Below are 20,286 nucleotides of genomic sequence, written 5' to 3'. Positions count from 1 at the left end.
GTTTATTAATACGCACCGTAACCCCCGCACCATCTCATCTCCGTTTCTTCCAAATTCGATCTCCGTATTTGTCTTTGGAGGTGGTCCAAACCCGTCATAATATAAAGTCCCCTAAGCCTCCCGCATCTCATGCGGCACAAGCCTACCATGGCTCAACCCGCGTCGGACACAGAACAACAGTACGGTGATGCGCCGGAAGTTGTGCCGGGTTCAGGTCCAGAGGTCGCCTACGATCGGGCGGGCATGTACTTGATCCAGCCTGACCGGGAGAATTATCCTGAGCTAGACCCTTCATCAGCAGAGTCGAAATCCGGGGCGCACATCGCAAAGCAGAAGATACCCAGTCGCGGGCCCAGGTGGAAACGGAGGAGGGTATGGATTATCCTAGCTGGCTCCCTGCTCGCAGTTATTGGGCTTGTCGTCGGGCTTGCCGTAGGCTTGAAGAACGCATCACAGTAAGTCTTGTACCAAGCCTCTCACCATTGTATCGTGTTTAGTTACCGACCGATTACAGCAATGCCCCAGAAACCACAGATGATGTCGACGTTGACCCAGCCTCGCTATGCAATGGCGCCGTCTGCCCCCAAGTCATTGCCACAGCAGCCTTCAGAGATGAGCTGCATGTTTTCATTCGCTCCTCTAACGGCAATATACAGCACCGTTCAGGTAACGGCTCCTCTTTCGATTATAGCTCCTGGGAAGACTTGTTCAAGACCGGCACGCTGACCCAGCCTGTCGCCATGGCCTGGAAGCCCGACGGCAAGGACCGCCTCGACGTCTTTGCGCTCAGCTCCCAAGATCGCACTATTTACGGCCTCCACTTCCAAGATGGCAACTGGTCTGGCTGGGAGGAGATTGCCTCCGGTGCGGACAGTCAGCCTATCCTGTGCAAGGTAGCCGATAACCGCATTGACATGTGGACGACGGATTTGGAGAGTCACAACATCACCCAGAACGACTGGATCATCGAGAAGAATAGTTTCTGGAGCACATCGGACGGCAATGGCAAATTCAGGACCAGTAACACCGGCCCAGCAAGGTCCGCCCCAGGTATCGTCTGCCGCGATTACAACATCACCCAGGACATTGCTTGGTACGACCGCGACAGCGGCTCCCTCTGGTATCGCTTTTACACAGACGACGACGGATGGTCCAAGTCAAGGGACATTGGTGGTCATTTCATCGGCGACCCGGCGTTGGTCTCCTTTGTCAACTACCCACAGCGAGTAGATTTCTTTGGTGTGGGGGAGGACCATCAAGTGTATCACTTCAGCCGCACGGGCGACGAGGACTCGAAGCTGGAGGCGCTGGGCGGTAATGTGACGAGTACGCCCGCGGTGGTGTCACCGTCCAAGGGTGTGATGGATGCTGTGGCCCTCGGCAGGGATGGGCGGATCAAACACATGCATTATAATGGGAGCGCGTGGGCGGATGAGTGGGAGGATCTCGGCGTGGGTGCGTCCGCTGCGCCACAGGTAGTGATTTTCAACGGGTGGGTGGTTTTAATTGCGCTGGGGAAGAATGAGGTACGGTATGCATCGTGGAAGTCGGGGGGTGAGAGTTCCTGGGCGGACTTAGTCAAGTTCAAGTCTCTACCAGATGTTACTCCATCGCTGGATTTTTTTCAAGAGGAATTATAACGGAGTATAAGTATTCTATAGATTATTAATGGCATAATTTAAGTCCTATCGTGATTAGCAGTAGGGTAACGTATATATAACACAAGAGTATAAATTGGAGAGCTTAATCTCAGGTGCGCCACGGTGCTATGCGTCTTAGGTGTGATTGAGGAGTGCAGCTGAGAGGCTATGGACTGACGTGGACGAATAGTATCCATATCAGTCTTATCAGGGCACTTGTGGATTGAGGGGGCCGGTCGCACTGCAAATATAGCGTGGAGAGAGGGTTGGTTCCATTCATCGAATCTCAAGATGGGCCAAACCATGGATCGCTGGGCAGCTATACTCGAGATGGATACAAATGTGGCAGAGCAAATCGAGAGGGCCAAGAGAAATTCGAGCAAGGGATCACAAATTCGCCAACTGGGATCAATTGCTACTCGATATGTAGTAGTTGCATAGTATTGTAGATTACCTCTCATGGGCCCATGGGTAATATTGTAGTTGCTTCCCTAGCTATGAACCAATTACCTCCATCAATCCATCTAACCATCTGAAACAGCCGATACACAGACTGAGCGACACGCACAAGGGCAGGCCGCCATGTCTGGGGAGGCTCCTGTGGGCGAGATGCTAGGCGTACCAGACCCCGGGGCCGATTTGGGGGATGGGCTGGCGGAGGATAATCTCGAAGGCGAGGCGGATGAAAATGATGCATAGAGGCTACCCTAAAAAATCTCCAACTTAGTGTGCTCCTCTCGTTAATATAGTGGTTGTTTAGCACGTCGTTGAAGCACTTGGGCCTATGTGAGTATTTAGGCTGTATATAGACTCTGCCTATACCAGTTACCCTTTTGCAAGAGACACAAGGGAGTAGGCAAGTCATATATGCACCGCCGGCAATGCAAATAAGATTATATAATATATCACACCGCCGGCGATATAAATAAGATCTATTATATAAGAGGTAATATAGCCTTATTAAATAAAAATAATACCCTTTAAATAAGGCTCTTAATTTAATTATTAATAGCTTTTATCGCCTTAATTTAATAACTAGTAGCTTCTATAATATTAATTCTATTTATAATTTTTTTTTTTTATTTTAATAAATCTAATTATAGCTTCTTACTCTTTCGCTAATAATACCCTCTCTCCTAAGGGTAAATATTATAGCCGTAAAGATTTATATATTGCTATTAATACTTAGGCTATGCCGCGAGGCTATGCCTTTATAATTAAGAAATTAAAAAAGACTTTTAATAAAAGAAATATAATTATTTTTAATTATAATTATAAAATAAAATATATTTTTACCCTTAAGGCCTTAAAGTAATAATAATAATAAATTATAATATATTATATAAAATATTATTTTTTTATTATAATAAAAAAAAAGCCTTTATAATAATATTTAAAGTCTAAGGTATTATCTTAAAGCTAGCTTTAATTAAGTAATATATCTAATATTTTATTAATTATCTTAATAAAATAAATTAATAAATTAATAACTTTATAAGACTAATATTTAATTAAGAGAAATTAAATCTTATTTATATATTAATTTAAATAATATATATAATAAGTAAATTAGCTAGTTAAGTAAGTTAGCTAAAAATCCTTTATCTAATATCTTCTTAATTTAATTAATTAATTCTTAAATACCTAGTATATTATAATCTAATTATAAGGCTAGAATACTTCTTACCTTTTAGGCTTATTAAAATTAATTAAAACTTAGCTTTTAATATATTATAATAATCTATAAAGTTAATTATAATATTTTTATAAATTGCTATAAGGGCATTTAGTCTTAATATAATATTATCTTATAGTTATATTAGCTATTTAATCTAAAGGAATAAATCTTTATTTATTTTATTTTTAATTTAAATTTATAAGGATTTCTCTCTTAGTTTTATAATATAAAAGAAATAGCTAATTAATTACTTATTGCCCGTGATATATTACTTATTAATATATATTAGGCTTTAAATTTTATTAAGTAATATTAAGAGCTTAAGATATATTTTTTTTTAAAAATATAATTATTAAAGAGCTAAATATAAAGATTTAATTATTATTTATAATTAATTTTAGCTTATAATAAATATAATTATAAAATATAATATTTAATTAAATAATATTTATAACTTTAATAAAATTAGTTTTTTTATAGATATAATTATAAATAAAATAATTATTATAAATATAAAAAAATATTTAAAATTAAAATTAATATAATTTAATAACTAAAGATAAATTATAATTATTTAAATAATTAATATAAAAAGCTAAGTAATTTAATTATTTATTATTAATATAAGCTAATATTATTTTATTAATTAATATTAAGAAAATAACCTCTTAGGTAATTAAGTAATTATAATAACTTAAAATAATTAAATTAATAATAAGATTAATCTTAAGTAATTTAAATATTTTAATTAATATATAATTAATTAATTAATTAATTTTTATTATTTCTTAATTTTTAATAATTATAAAAATTATTAATTTATTAAATTTAAGAAATATTATAAAAAAAATTTTATTTAGCTTTATATATTATTTTATTTATTTTATTTATTTTAATCTCTTAATATTAAGTATTTTAATATATTAAAATAAGCTTATAATTAAGAAATAAAATAATTAATTAAATATTTTATAATTTATATTTTAAAAACTAAGTTTTTTTTAATTTTTTATATTATATATAAGGCTATTATAATAAAAGAAAATATTAAAAAAGTTTTTAAAAAAGCTAAGCTTATTCCCCTTAACTTAGAAAATATAATCTTAAAGCTTAATATATAGCTTTAGACTTTAATATTTATTAAAGAAAGAGCTAAGCCCTTAACCTCTTAGGTCTTAAGGACCCTAAGGATTATATTTAAGGCTAGATCTTAGTCTAAGTACCTTAAAAAATAAATTAAAAGGTATTAAAATAGCTCCCTAGAGTTAATCCTTAAAGCCCTAAGGTCTCTTAAGAAAGAAATAAAAATAATTATATATTAAGTTATCTTATTAATTATTAAGAATAAAAACTTTTAAGAGATAAATAAAATACTTAATTAATACTAAAGGGTAAAAAAAACCTAGTTATAAAAAAAATTATAATAATAAAAAAAGAAAAATAAGTAATTAATTAAATAAATATTAATATATAAGTAATAACGTACATGATAAGCATGTGCACCAAACAAGTATGTGCACCACTTTTCCTGTACCCATAAGATAGAAGCCGCAATAAAAACATCACAAACCATTTGATCAATTAAAACTACTCACTATACTCTTCCCCAGACGTCTCAATTACTACCTGACAGGTCCTTGCATTATGGCCGGGCTTGCCGCAGACACCACAACGCCGAACACCCGGTCGCGCCGACCTTCCTTGACCACCACTTCTCGACGATTCCGCCACTACCTGCGCATCAACATCCATTTGATCAATTGCTTGCCGTCCTTCCTCTACCGTCATTACCCCTCTTTTCTGTAGTCGGGTCCTTTTTGCCCTCCGGCGCCGGCTTAGTATCTCATTCGCCTGTTCAAGGTCTTTGACCCGAGCCTCGAGTAAGGCAACCTTATGCATAACTATCTTTGTTCCCTTAGAAGAAGACCGTATAGCTTCTAGAATTGACTCTGGGGAGCTACTTTGTGCGTTATAACTCGTCTCTCGAGGTAATCTGACTGAGATTGAGCCTCAAGCACGGTCTTTGGGGTCTTTGAGACCCAAGGGGTCAAGGGTTCAGCCACTTCCTCAGGCGGCGTTGGAGTCCGTAGCTGCACATCAAGCTTCGAGACCACACTTTCCGCGTCAAGAGGAACAAGCCCGGCTCCTCTGAAGGCTGATCTGATATTTCTTTGTGTCATGGTGGCCTGAAATGCGGCGTGGAAGGCCGGAAAGAACTCGGTCTTCGAAACGTGGGTTATAGAGCATCTGATCAGATGCTCAATTTCTCGACCGTAAGCGTTCTTGAGCACGCTGAAGCACCCGACGTCAAGGGGCTGAAGCAGATGAGATGAATGAGGTGGCATACAGAGCGTGATAATGTTGTTATCCTGGCAAAACCTCTCAAAATCGATAGAATGATGACTTTCATGGCCATCGAGGATCAAGAGACGATAGGAACCAATTGATCGATTGGTTGTACACCGGTCAAAGTGCTTTAGCCACTCTAGACCAGTCTCGTTATCGGTCCAGCCATTTTGGGTCGTCGCAATAGCCCAATCGCCCGGGAGGTTGCTTTCTCGGTACCAGTTGGCGAGGTGATATTGGCCCGCGCCGATGATGAACGGCGGGATCGCCCAGCCTTCCGCATTGATCGCTTGAATGACTGTAATCCATTCCCGGTTTCCAGGCTGCACTGATTTTGGCTTTCCACGCCTATCTGTGCCTGTGACGACCATTCCGCTTTGAATTATACCCATCATAAAGCCAGTCTCATCAAAGTTATAGATATCTTCTAATCGGATGCCGTACTTCGCGATTGCGTTCGCCACAACCGTAAACCAGTTACGAATAATAGCTGGATCTTCGCACTTAGCTCTCTGGTAGTCGTACTTCCGAAAAAAAAACGCGTCTTGAGGTCTAGGTGTCGCTTAACGAAGTTGGAAGCCCAGCGCTTGCCGACGGGTAGCGCGTCGCGGTCGGCGAGCAATCGATTGGCCATTTCTTCAACACTACGCAGTCGCGGGGGAAATCCTCGCGAATCCAGGTCGAGAATGAACTGAATAATGATCTGTTCCTCTAGATTAGATAGTTTGCGTGATTTAGGAATCCAATCGCGTCGAGATTGAATGCCATTGTGCCGGCGACGTAAGGCCCAATAGTTAACTTGGTATAGCCTAGCAGCGCCTCGGAGACTTAAATTTGGGTTATTTTGGAGAGCTTGAAGCGCAAGAAGGACTTGACGTTCAGAATAGAGTTGAGGCATGATTTTTGGTTGATAATTAATTGATCAAATGGCATTGGTGATGATTGAGGGATTTTTGGTGCACATACTTGTTTGGTGCATATGCTTATCATGTACGTTAGCTAAATTATTAAGAAATAATAATTAAGAAAAATTAATATAATTAAATATTTAGTATTATAATATCTATAATAAGCTTAGTTATAATATAAGGACTTATTAAATAATAATTAAGATATCTAGAGAAAAATATAATAAATAATTATAATTAATTAAATAATTTATAGTATTTTTATTATAATTTTTAGCTTATAGGTTTAAAAAAGTAATTAATTTACTTAATTAGCTAATTTACTTATTATATATATTATATTTATTATATAATAAAATTAATATTAAAAACTAGCCTCTAGGGACTTATAAGCTTTATATATAAAATCTTATTAAATAATAAACTAGGTTTATAGTATTATATTAAGTTAGGGGAAATAAGTACTAAGCTATTTTAAGCTATTAGGTAATTTCTTAAATATAGAAAATAGTTAAAGGCTATAGCTTTTAATTATTATTTTTTTTATTAATTATAATAAAAAAGAAGAAATTTAGGCTTTCTTTCTTAGTATAATTATTATTTCTATTAATTAATTATTTACTCTTATTATTTTTTATAATATTAAGATTATAGGATAGTATATAAGATCTTTTTTTTAAAAAGTTATTAAAGAAAAATATATTAAAAGTTTAGGCTATATAGTTAGTATATTTTATTTCTTTAATAAAATATAATTCTAAAAGGAAGATATATTTAATATAAGATTTATAGTTTTCTTACTAAGGAAATAAAAATCTTTTATAAAAATCTCTTTTAGGAATTACTAAGAGAAATCCCTAGGATTTCTAAAGCTTTTCCCCCTTTCCTAATCCTTGCCCTTTTAGGAAATTCCCTTAGATTTCCGCTAGGGTATTTAGTAAAAATCCCTTAGAAATCCCTAGCTTATTAATAAGGGAAATCCTAGGGGATTTCCCTAGGAGGTTATATAACCTATCCTTATAGCCTTTTATAATAAAGATATTTATAATTATATTATATAAGATAAATAAGATCTTATTTAAGACTAAAATAATATATATATCCTTATTAATAAGCTTAAAAATAAGGGCTTTTAAAATTATATTTATTTTAATAATAATAATTAAGTTATAATAATAATATTTATATATTTAAAATTATTAAGATATTTTTAATCTTATCTTAAGGTATTTATAATAAATTATATATATTATTATATAATTTTATATTACTTAAAATAGAAATTAAAGTATTATAATTAATATTTTAGTAATTTTAATAATAAAGGCTTTATACCTAAAGCTAGAAGCCTTAATAGGCTTAAATTAATAAGGTTTATTTATATAATTATTAATAGCTTTAATAATATATTAAAGCTAGCTTTATTTATAATAAATAGCTTATATCTTAATTAATTAAAGAGGTTAGAATTCTTTTTATATAATAGCTCTCCTCTTTAATATTAAGCTTTTAATTATAATTCTTAATTACTTAAAGAATTTAAAATTACTTTTATTATCCTTATAAGAAAAGGTTTAACTATAACTAATAATAACTATAACTAACTAATTAATTTATTAATAATATATTAAAGAGATTATAATAGCTATTTTCTATAGAGACTTTTAATTAGATAATTAAAGTAATATAGCTAATACCTATTAATATACCTTTTAATATAACTAAGATAATCTTAGCAAGGAGGTCTATAAGCTTTATAAATATAATAAAATTCCTTAGGAACTATATAATAAGAAGGGCTAAGGAATTCCTAGGAAATTCCTAAGAAATTCTTTATAAGAACCCTTAGATCTCTTAGGTAAAATAATTATTAAACTTTAATTTTATTTTTCTTTTTTTTAGAAATTTATAACTTATTAAAGACTTAGAATTTCTAAGAAGTATTTTAAAGAATTAAGATTAAAAGCCTTTATTATTTTTCTCTTATAATAAAAATATAAAAAATACCTATAATAAGCTATAAGTAATAATATTAAATAAAGGCTTTAAGAATATTAATATAAATATAATATATATAATAAGTAAGTTAGCTATATAAGTAAGTTAGCTAAAAATCTCTTATTTAATATCTTCTTAATTTAATTAATTAATTCTTAATTACTTAATATATTATTTATTAATTATAAGGCTAGAATACTTTTTATTTTTTAGGCTTATAAAAATTAATTAAAACTTAGCTTTTAATAGGCTATAATAATCTATAAGGTTAATTATAATATTCTTATAAATCGCTATAAAGGCATTTAGTCTTAATATAATATTATCTTATAGTTATATTAGCTATTTAATCTAAAGGAATAAATCTTTATTTATTTTATTCTTAATTTAGATTTATAAAAATTTCTCTCTTAGCTTTATAATATTAAAAGAAATAGCTAATTAATTACTTATTAATTATAATATATTATTAATTAATATATATTAAGCTTATAATTTTATTAAATAATATCTAGACCTTAAGATATATTTCTTTTAGAAATATAATTATTAAAGAGCTAAATATAAAGATTTAATTATTATTTATAATTAGGTTTAGCTTATAATAAATATAATTATAAAATATAATATTTAATTAAATAATATTTATAACTTTAATAAGATTAGTTTTTTTATAGATATAATTATAAATAAAATAATTATTATAAGTATAAAAAGGTATTTAAAGCTAAAATTAATATAGCTTAGAAATTAAGAATAAATTATAATTATTTAAGTAATTAATATAAAAAGCTAAGTAATTTAATTATTTATTATTAATATAAGCTAATATTACTTTATTAATTAATATTAAAAAAATAATCTCTTAGGTAATTAGGCTATTATAATAACCTAAAATAATTAAATTAATAATAAGATTAATTTTAAATAACTTAAGTATTTTAATTAATATATAATTAATTAATTAATTAATTTTTATTATTTTTTAATCCTTAATAACTTTAAAAATTATTAATTTATTAATTTTAAGAAATATTATAAAAAAAATTTTATTTAATTTTATTTATTATTTTATTTTTTTTATTTATTTTAATTACTTAATATTAAGTACTTTAAGCTATTTAAAAAGGCTTATAATTAAGAAATAAAATATCTAATTAAATAGTTTATAATTTATATTTTAAAAACTAAATTCTTTTTAGTTTTTTATATTATATATAAGGTTATTATAATAGAGAGAAATATTAAGAGGGCTTTTAAAAGAATTAGCCTTATTTCTCTTAATTTAGAAATTATAATCTTAAAGCTTAATATATAGCTATAAACTTTAATATTTATTAAAGAAGAGATCTAAGCCCTTAATTTCTTAGGTCTTAAGGACTCTAAAGATTATACTTAAGGCTAGATCTTAATCTAAATACCTTAAAAAATAAATTAGAAGGCACTAAAATAGCTCCTTAGAGTTAATCTTTAAAGCCCTAAGGTCTCTTAAGAAAGAAATAAAGATAATTATATATTAGGTTATTTTATTAATTATTAAGAATAAAGACCTTTAAGAGGTAAATAAAATACTTAATTAATACTAAAAGGTAAAAAAAACCTAGTTGTAAAAAAAAGGGGTTATAATAATAGAGAAAAAAAAATAATTAATTAAATAGATATTAATATATAGGTAATAGCTAAATTATTAAGATATAATAATTAAGAAAGGTTAATATAATTAAGGATTTAATATTATAATATTTATAATTAGCTTAGCTATAATATAAAGACTTATTAAGTAATAATTAAGATATTTAAAGAAAAATATAATAAGTAATTTTAATTAATTAAATAATTTATAGTATTTTTATTATAATTTTAATCTTATAAGGTAAGAAAAATAATTAACTTATTTATATAGCTAACTTATTTATTATATATATTATAATATAATAATTTATTATTAATTAAATTTATTATTTTTAATTATAGTTTTTTTTTATTTAGTTTTTTTTTATTTAATTATAATATTAATAAAAAGTTTACTTTTTAAAAAAAAAACTTTTTTTTATTAAAAGCTCTTAAAAATAAGTTATAAGAAAGGGAAGTTCTTATTAGTAAAGATATTAAATTCCTTAAGGACTTAAAAAATAATACCTAATATAAGGTATAAGTTATAATACTTATAATAATTATAAAAATCTTTTATATTACTAAATAAGAGGATTAAAAAAGTCTTATTATAGCTAGCTAGGATCTAGTTATATAGCTATAGGCATAATTATATTAGGAAATAAAGGTTATTAGTATTATAGGTTTTAGAGGGATTAGTTCTTAGAGTTAGTATTAGAGTTTAAATCTAAAAAGAGTTAGCGCTAGGGCTTAATACTAGACTTAAAGGTAAATAAAGGTTTATAGATTTAATTAATTAAACTTATCTAATTAAATATATAATATATATATCTTAGTTTATATAAATATATAAATAATAGTAATTTTAATAATAATTTTAATAATAAATAAAATATATATAAGCTTTATTAAAAAAATAAATATTTTATTTTATTTTTTAAGCCTATTAGGGTTATTTTTATCTTAAGTAAATATAAATATATAATAACTTAAAATAGCCTTATAAATATATGATAAATATAATAATAAAATTAATTTAAAAAAATATAAATTAAAAATATTTATATTTATATAAGCTAAGTAATAATTTATAAATATTATAAATAAAAAAGTAATTTTATATAAGTTTATTATCTTAATAATAAAAGATATTTATAATAAAAATCTTAAAAAGCTTAAAGAGCTTTATATCTTAAAATATATTAATAAAATAAGTTATTTTATCTAAACCTAGCTAGATCTCTATAAAAAGTAATATATTAAGATATAAATTTATTAATACCTCTATTTTAAATAATATATTATATTATATTATAAGGGTATTTATAAGCTTATTAAATTATATCTAAAAACCTTATAAGTTAATCTCTTTAGAGCTTAAAGAATTATTAAGTATATATTATTAAATTAATTTATTAAGCTTAAGGTACTTTAGGCTAAGTAATATATAAGTATACCTCTTTAATTATTAAGGGTATTATATAGCTATATTTATAATTAGATTTTATATAAAGCTTTATATAAAATTAATTCTTAATAAAAATAATTATTAAAAATATATCTTATATATATAAATATATTTATAAGGACTTTTAATTTACCTTATATTTATACCCTTTAGCTATTATTAATATAAAATAAGTTATTTTAATTATATTATTTTTATATATATTAATACCTTTAGCGCTTAAGAATCTCCTAGCTTTTTTATTATATTAGTAATTTCTTAGGTTATAAAAAGCTAGGTAAGTAAAATAGTTATATTATAGTAAAGCTTACTAGAATTAAGATAATATCTTCTATAGTGAAATATAAAGGATCCCTTTATATTACCCCTCTAACAGGGTAGGGGCATGTAAACCCGATGTTCCGCAGGTTTGCATAAAGCCATGTAATATTTTTATTAAGTTTTATAAATTATTTAATTACCTAGTAGCTAATTTAATACTATTAGTAATAAATATTTAATATAAGCCTAATATATTTAAGCTTATTAAGAGGATATTATAGCTAAGAGTATAATTAAAGTATTTAAGATATTATAAGCTTAGTTATAAAATAATCTTAAAGGCTTACCCTTTATATTATAAAAATTATTTAATAGCATTATTAATAGCTTTAATTTAGACTTTTATAATTATATAAATAATAATATATATATTTTCTTATTTTGTAATTTATTTTTTATTTTTATTATTTTTATTTAGTACTTTTATTATATCTAAGATTATTATAATAATATATATATTAATATATATAATTACTTAGGTATTATCTTTCTTAATAATTATATTAATAATTACCTTAGTTATACCTATATTATAAGCTAATAATCCTTATATTATTTTTTAATAATATAAAGAATTATATAAGGCCTAATATATTATATTACTTTAAGGAATAATTAAGACTAATTAATAATTTAGAAAAGCTATAAAGCTACTTATATTTTATTTTAGAGCTAAATATAATTAATAATTTAATTATAAATAAATAAAGAAGTATTATAAAGAGAGAAATAATATTAAAAATTAAATTAAAAAAAATAATAAGTTTATTTTAATTAGGATAAGGCTAAGACTAAGTAAGTTAAATCTAATATAAAAAAAGAAATAATATAAAAGCCTTTTATATAATAGCAAGGGATATAATATATTTAAAATATTACTAAAAGGAATTATAAATTATAAAAAAATTAATATAAAAATAAAAACCCTCTTTTCTTAATATTTATAAAATTAATAAGAAATATAATTAATATATATTATTTAAAAAAAAAGAAATCTCTAAGTATATTATATATAACTTAATAGCTTATTTTAATTAAGCTATAGGTATATTAAATAATTATATAATATAGGCCTAATAGCTTTTAATTATTTAAGTAAAAAAAATAATTATTTTTATAGAAATTATTATTATTTTTATTAATATTATTATTATTCTTACTAATATTATTAAATATAGCTATTTTAGTTTATATTTATAATTTAAATCTTTATATTTTCTAATATTATAATAACTACTTAATAAATAATTATTCTTATTATTAATAAAAGCTAAATTATACTTAGGATAATTATAAACTAATTTTAATATATCTAATCTTTAGCTTAAAGAGTATATATATTTTAATAAGAATTAATATTAAGATTAACCCTTTATTATAATTATTATAGCTATTAATTCTAATATATAATATAGTGCTTTTTCTTAATTTAATATTTTTATAAATATAATAATATAATAATAAGAATATTTTAAAAAAGATATTAAATATTTTAAGCTTTTATAAGAGCTTAGGGATTCTAGGTATATAAAATATTAAATATAATAGGGTTATTTAATAATATATATTAAGCTTATTAATAATATATTTATAGAGGCTAAGCTCTTAGATAAGGATTATTAAGATATTATTTTTATTATTAATTATTAATAATAATATATAAAATAACTAAGATATTTATATTTATTAAATATATTGCCTTAGCTAATATTAATATATTATTAATAAAAATAAAAAAATCCTAAGGGTTTTACTATTAGTTTTAATTTTAATTATTTATCTTTATAATATTATTTAAGAAAAACTAAAAATCTCTTTTAATAAAAAAAAGCTTACTTTATATATTAAAAATATTAAAATAATTTATTTTAAAACTATATTATTTAATAATATAAGTAAAAATATTATATATTACTTATAGCCTAAGATAAATTAATATATAATTAATAAATATTATATTATATCCTAAATATCTATATATATAAAAAACCTCTTAATTTCTTTAATTATATAAATAAATATTCTCTTAATAACTAAGAGAGGGATATCTCTTATTTATATATATATAAGTCAGTCTTATATAATAGATCTTATTTATGCCGCCGGCGGTATATATATGACTTGCCAAGGGAGTAGGTACATTTATTAATCACATCAAATCCAGTGGCTTTCGGTGTTGAGTTTAACCGCTGCATGCTTTGACAAGGGCCTCTCAGCCTCGTCTCTCTGAGGCCCATGTGCCCAGCCCAACACTGCAACACCCAGGCCATGACTGCCTGATTCTACCTGACAACGAGATTCCCCGTTAGTTTGCTTCTCACCTGGCTTTTTCGTTGAATGATGCCTGTCTTCCGACCCTCTCGCCGAGACGAATTCGAGGTCGCAATCATTTGCGCGTTACGAATCGAATACAACGCCGTATCCTACGTCATCGACGAGTTCTGGGACGAGGATGGCGATCCGTATGGGCGAGCTCCTAATGATCCGAATACCTACACAACCGGCCGCATCGGCAACTTCAATGTCGTTCTTGCTCTATTATCACGAATGGGCAAGATCAACGCCGCAAGCGCTGCAGCTTCCATGGCCATGAGCTACAGTGGCCTACGGATGGCCCTTCTTGTCGGAGTCTGTGGCGGTGCGCCTCGCAATAGGAATGAAGAAATCTTGCTGGGGGACGTTGTCATAAGTAGCAGCGTCATCGAGTATGACTTCGGTAGGCAGTATCCGGACAACTTCGTACGGAAAGCTTCTCTCCAAGATAGCCATGGCCGGCCAAACAAGGAGATCCGCAACTTGCTGGCAACACTTGAGACTGACCGAGGGCTCAGCCTTCTTGAAAAACGCACTATATCTTTCCTCCAAAAGATTCAGGCTAAAGTCTCCAAGACAAAGCATCGGGGAAAGTATGGTTACCCGGGAACGTCGGAGGATACGCTGTTCGAGACAGCCCACCGCCACAAACACCATGTCTTGCCGAGCTGCGCTTGCGTCTCCTGTTTTAGTGACGCCGACCCCGTTTGTGAGGAGGCGATCAACTCGTCGTGTGCGAAACTTGGATGTAGTAACGGGCCTATTGTTACTAGGGAACGACTACGGGCCAAGCAACGGGCAGAACAGGAGGGTGAAGCTACCGCCCAGCATCCCACCGTGCACATCGGGCTTGTCGCATCGGGGGACAAGGTGATCAAGTCTGCAGCAGAACGGGACAGGCTCTCCAAAGAAGAAGGCGTGATTGCGTTCGAGATGGAGGGCGCTGGCGTATGGGACCAGCTCCCATGCATCATCGTCAAGGGGGTTTGCGACTACGCTGATAGTCACAAAAACGAAAAGTGGCAACCGTTTGCCGCTGCAACGGCAGCCTCCGCGGCCAAGGCTCTGCTATCGTTCTGCATCAAGACCGATAGGCCTAGAGATGCCTTTAGAGAGGTCATTGAGCTGTTCTACCGCATCGCTGCTTCGCAAGATCAAGGGCGTGATACGAATATTCTCGCCATCAAACTCGACATCGAGAAGTACATTCTACTTCAATGGGCCGAAACAGTCAATCTTCTTCAAGAGAACTTCGACCCGCGCCTGAAAGACCCTGACACCCAAGACTCCGTCACAACAGTGCTGGGTCGCATTCGTGACCTTCTTGCAGATACCTCACGGATGGAACAAGTATATGGGATCAGCCGCCGTGGCGGGCTCTTAACGCCAACTGATACTCGGGATCACATCCCAACCATCTGTGGTCCATCTTTGGACAGGCTGGGACTTGCATCTGGCAATCCTGGCGCCAGCTCGAGCTTGTGGAACCGGCCCACGCGTGCAAGGGGAGACCCAAGCGCCGTAGAAGATCCTTTAGACGCTGCGGAGAAGGAGAAACCTCGCTGGGTAATCCAGGACAATGAGAAATTCGGAAAATTTGTTGCGGAACTGGCGCGCTACACCACAATGCTCAGAGACGCTGTCCTGCCTACCTCGGAAGCCAACGCTAGTAAGGATCTAGAGGTGATCCGCGACCTTGGCCATCTGAAGGCACTTATGCAAGCAGCAACAGATCATTTGACGACCATCGCCGAGCCCACACGAGAAATCATCAACCGCAGGTGCACTGAGCGTATCCTTTCAACACTCTGGTTCAGAATGATCGATGATCGAAGGGAAACCATCGCTGCTGCGTGCCTTCAAACATTTAGATGGGCTCCGAAGCCTCCGGCGGACGACCAGCCTTGGGATGGCCTATCTCACTGGCTCCGGGCTGGCACCGGTATTTATTGGATATCAGGAAAGGCGGGAAGCGGCAAGTCGACGCTCATGAAGCACATTTCCTCCTCGGGCGTGACGAAAACTCTCCTGTCGGAATGGGCCGGTGATAGCCCATGCACAATGGCCGACTTCTTTTTTTGGTACCTTGGAACGCCTGAACAGAAGACACAAGACGGTCTTTCCAGAGCGCTTCTGTACAAAATCTTCTCCTCTCATCAGAAACTCATTCCCAAAGCCCTGCCGGCCATGTGGAGGGAGGCATATGACGACCGGGACACGATCGCGTCTCCATCCCCCGCCGAGGCGGAAAAGGCGTTCAGAGTCATCTCAACCTCCCCTGATCTCGGACGATTCTGCTTATTCATAGATGGCCTCGACGAGTATCTCGGAAACTGCCAGGACGGCATATCGTTCATCAAACGTCTCGCTGCCGGTCAGAACGTCAAGGTCATTGTTTCCAGTAGGCCGACTCCGGATTGTGCCGCAGCTTTCAGGGGATTACCACAGCTTGACCTTCCAGACTTGAGACCGGCCGACATATATGCATTTTTCGAAGATGTCATTAGCATACACCCAGATATGAGCAGGCTGTACGAGGACGACCCTCGCGAATGGCTCTTGCAGCGATGCTGCTGCGAACCCCTGCCCGCAAGGCTCTTGCAGCTATGCTACGCAGAACAAGGGGCACGGGAGTAGACCAAAGTTGGTGGCAACTATCCTTGGCCTCGCATTAGTCGCCGACTATGACCTCAAGCCACCCCCTATTGAAGTTTGGCCAGAGGAGACAAAGGTCAGCTTGTGAAAACGTCTCGAAGGCCGGCCGAGAAGCCATTGCGGGGGCCTTCTCGAGATTGTCAAACGACGCACTACTGACTTCAAGCCGAAGTTCTGCTTCTGTGGCCCCGAACATGACGGCCGGGTCAACATGGAGGTGGGCTTTATGCATCGCACTGTGTTCGAGTTCCTCAGGGACAAGAGGGTGTGGAAACTTCACTGTCTCAGGATGAAAGCAAGCAGCGAATTCGACGCAGCCATGGACCTGTCACTCATTAGACTACACCTTGCCATGCAGAGCCTACACAAGCAAGCTCCGTGTGATGCTCAGACTCTCTCATACCTCCGAGACGGCGTTCGCTGGGGCTCGAAGGCGGACCGCGATGCCCCCTTAAGTAGGGAAAACATATTCTGGAGGATGATGCCGTTCCTCGACTTGCTCCACACCCAAGACTTCGCCCACCCAAACCTCACCAGCCAGAGTATGCGCCTTTCTGATCTGGTAGATGCCCATCATAACCTCATGGATCAGTTCTCGTACGCCACGCTCGCCTTGGCCGCTAATGATAGCGCAGCAAACTACCTCAGGGAGTCAGGGAGCACCCGCGTTTGCTCCCAGTCGCAGAGATATGTGAATCAGAATTCCAATGTCGACCACTCTTCTTCTATGCTATCAAGTATAAGTTTCTACTTGGCATCTACAGCCATAACCCATCCCCGTCACCGCCATGGCTATGAGCATGCTCATCGGATGCGGTAGTCAGACTATTACTCTCAGCAGGCTATGAACCAAACAATCTCGCGTCTGACGGCCATGGAACGTCTAAGTCTTCGCCATGAATCTTCTGGCTGGAATAAAAGCATGAGGCACTCGGTACTACCGTCCAAGTTGTCAGCATTGACGACTATCGAGTCATCTGTTGCCGCCGGGGCAACGGCCAGGCCACGTGTCGTTTGATGTAGAGACTTGGATCAAGAGTCGTTTCGGGAGCCGGAGCTTATAGAGAGGAGCCAATCTGTTATACAACGTTTCCGGGAACTGAAGACGGACCTGGGTGGCGGGAGCTCGGAGGAAGAGAGCCGGTTCGGATGAATTTGGAGGTTGAGGGCCGGAGACAAAGCGAGTCTGCCCCTGCTAAGTATAGATTGGAATAGGATGGCAACTATTAAGGCCAAGGTTGTGACTCTTTTATCATACAGGTGAGCCGGGGATATAAGCAGGTTGAACAGTCCAACGTTGTGGCTGCAAACACCATTTGTCTGCTACATCCTTATGATCTTAGCTTCTTGTATAGATGAGGATGGATAACGAGCGCCAAATATCAAGGATTTAAACAACTACTCATCTGTTTATTAGTACCGTCATACTGCGAAATTCTACTACTTTGGCATGGATCGTAAACCTGGAGGGAAACATTAGCTCTGGCGTATTAGCAAGGAGGGTTGGCCGCTCACGTCAGCACAATGGATTGGCCAACAAGTATGCCAAAACTTCCCAAGCACGTTTCAATTCCTTCCCTCTAAAATTCGCAACAAAACTCGTGATCAATATGCCTACTCTCAGACAAGCCCTCGGCTTCTCCCGAGGCAGATCGCTGGCCCTCTTCATTCTCTTCGGTGGGGCCATGTCGCTCTTCTCCATACTACAACTCCCATTCATCGACATCGACAATGTCTTTTGCGGCAAGGATCCATGGGCAACACCGGGGGAATGCTATTGGTTTGGAAGACCAGGGATCAACAAGGTTGCAATGAGGTTGCATCTTGCCACGTTCCTGCCGGCCGGTGCTTTGGTCGGCTGGCAGTTTGTACCGGCGAGTCGGCGACCGCACTTGGCCAAGTACCACCGTATCAATGGATACGTGATACTTGGACTATCAGCTTTGGGTACTGTTGGTGCTCTCATTATTGAGAAGCGTGCCATGGGCGGGCCTTTCTCAGCCCGAATCGGGACCTGGATCATAGGCTTATCGTTTATCACCGCCATGGTGATGGGTGTTGTCAGCATCAAGAAGCGACAATTCGATCAACATCGAGCCTGGATGCTCAGAGGTTGGTTCTATGTTAGTGCTTCCTTTGCTCTCCGTTATATACCGAGACATGGACTAACATGCCCAAGGCGGGTGCCATTATAAGTATGAGAATTATTCTCATCGCAGTGGCAATCATCGTCGGCCAGCGAGGATGGTTGCTTCGACCTCTCCAGTGTGCCGTGATCGAGTACTTGGACGAGTTCAACCCAGATGGAACAAAGCCGCTATACTCGAACTGCTCCTTGTATCTAGCAGGGGAAGACCCAGGGCAAGAGGTCCTCGTAAGAACAAACTGGGACTTCAATGATCTACCAGGAATGGCTGTCGCGTTGCGATACGGGTATCTGTTTGGGGGCTGGACTGCTTTCACACTTCACGCTGTGGGGGTTGAGATCTATGTCAGTGAGACCCTTCTCTGCTTGCGGACCTCGCGATTTACTAACGGCCATTCAGTTACGGCGAACGGCTCCCAGCCAGAAACTGAAAAGCAGATAACGAGCAACAATTAAAGAGTATATGGGGACTCCTTAATTAGCTAGCCCATTACATGTCTTGTTTTGTGTCCCAGTTAATCTAGAGCAAGGCCTCAACAGAGCCCTTCGCGATCCAGCTGTACTTCATCCACGTTGACAATACAGCAGCTATAACAACCTTCAGGTAACGTTACACCAACTATTCCAACTACTAGCAAAAAGGAAAGACAAAAACATACAACACCGGGCATTCGCCGGTCGTCACCGACCCGACTACTACTCCAGCGGTCGCCAGTTTGACTAAGGGAGAGCGGACGGGATCCCGTATTCTCTAGCGCCTATGGCCGTATGTGACAGGCTTGCTGCTGAGAGGTTCTATGTTGTCGACTCTTGCTAGCCAGTTCTCAAGTTTACGACAGAAAGCGGGTGGAGATTGCCAGAAACCAAGCTGGCCTAGAATACCAGCAACACCTGGTCCTTGACAGTGAATTGGCAGAATAGAAAGAGTAGACAAATCCCATGTATCTCCCAACCATGACATAAAGCTCAATACACCAATGGCGAGAAAGAGTATCGTCAATTGTAGCAACCATGATGCCCCACGCCGGGAATCCGGGGTCGCGGGGAAGTGACATGGGTCATGGGAGCTAATGGCCATAACAAGAAGGGATGGCCAGGGTTGTCGAGCTTATTGCCGCTGACTCCATCACGAGCAGCCGAGGTGAAGTAGCCAGGGAGGGGGGCCGTGAGGTAAAGCGTCAATCTCGAAAGACAACTAA

At 34.1% G+C, this 20,286-nt stretch overlaps 4 protein-coding genes across 4 annotated transcripts; all 4 read left to right on the top strand.

Annotated features, from left to right (window-relative positions):
• Positions 1–147: 147 nt before the first annotated feature.
• Positions 148–1,640, top strand: NCS57_00658400 (uncharacterized protein; the record flags this gene model as incomplete). The annotated part of the gene is made up of 2 exons (XM_053056467.1): positions 148–455; positions 515–1,640. 2 exons carry the CDS (start codon positions 148–150, stop codon positions 1,638–1,640), a joined length of 1,434 nt encoding a protein of 477 aa, XP_052915422.1.
• Positions 1,641–14,313: 12,673 nt separating this feature from the next.
• NCS57_00658300 (uncharacterized protein) lies at positions 14,314–16,923 on the top strand (the record flags this gene model as incomplete). Its single annotated transcript, XM_053056466.1, has 1 exon — positions 14,314–16,923. The coding sequence occupies one exon, from the start codon at positions 14,314–14,316 to the stop codon at positions 16,921–16,923; it is 2,610 nt and encodes an 869-aa protein (XP_052915421.1).
• Positions 16,924–17,152: 229 nt separating this feature from the next.
• On the top strand, positions 17,153–17,565 carry NCS57_00658200 (uncharacterized protein; the record flags this gene model as incomplete). The annotated part of the gene is made up of 2 exons (XM_053056465.1): positions 17,153–17,483; positions 17,534–17,565. The coding sequence occupies 2 exons, from the start codon at positions 17,153–17,155 to the stop codon at positions 17,563–17,565; spliced, it is 363 nt and encodes a 120-aa protein (XP_052915420.1).
• Positions 17,566–18,551: 986 nt separating this feature from the next.
• Positions 18,552–19,543, top strand: NCS57_00658100 (uncharacterized protein; the record flags this gene model as incomplete). Its single annotated transcript, XM_053056464.1, has 2 exons — positions 18,552–19,064; positions 19,121–19,543. 2 exons carry the CDS (start codon positions 18,552–18,554, stop codon positions 19,541–19,543), a joined length of 936 nt encoding a protein of 311 aa, XP_052915419.1.
• Between the last annotated feature and the right edge of the window lie 743 nt (positions 19,544–20,286).

This window comes from Fusarium keratoplasticum, chromosome 4 (assembly GCF_025433545.1).
Source record: "Fusarium keratoplasticum isolate Fu6.1 chromosome 4, whole genome shotgun sequence".
NCBI lineage: Eukaryota > Fungi > Ascomycota > Sordariomycetes > Hypocreales > Nectriaceae > Fusarium > Fusarium keratoplasticum.
This window is presented reverse-complemented; position numbering and strand designations above follow the sequence as displayed.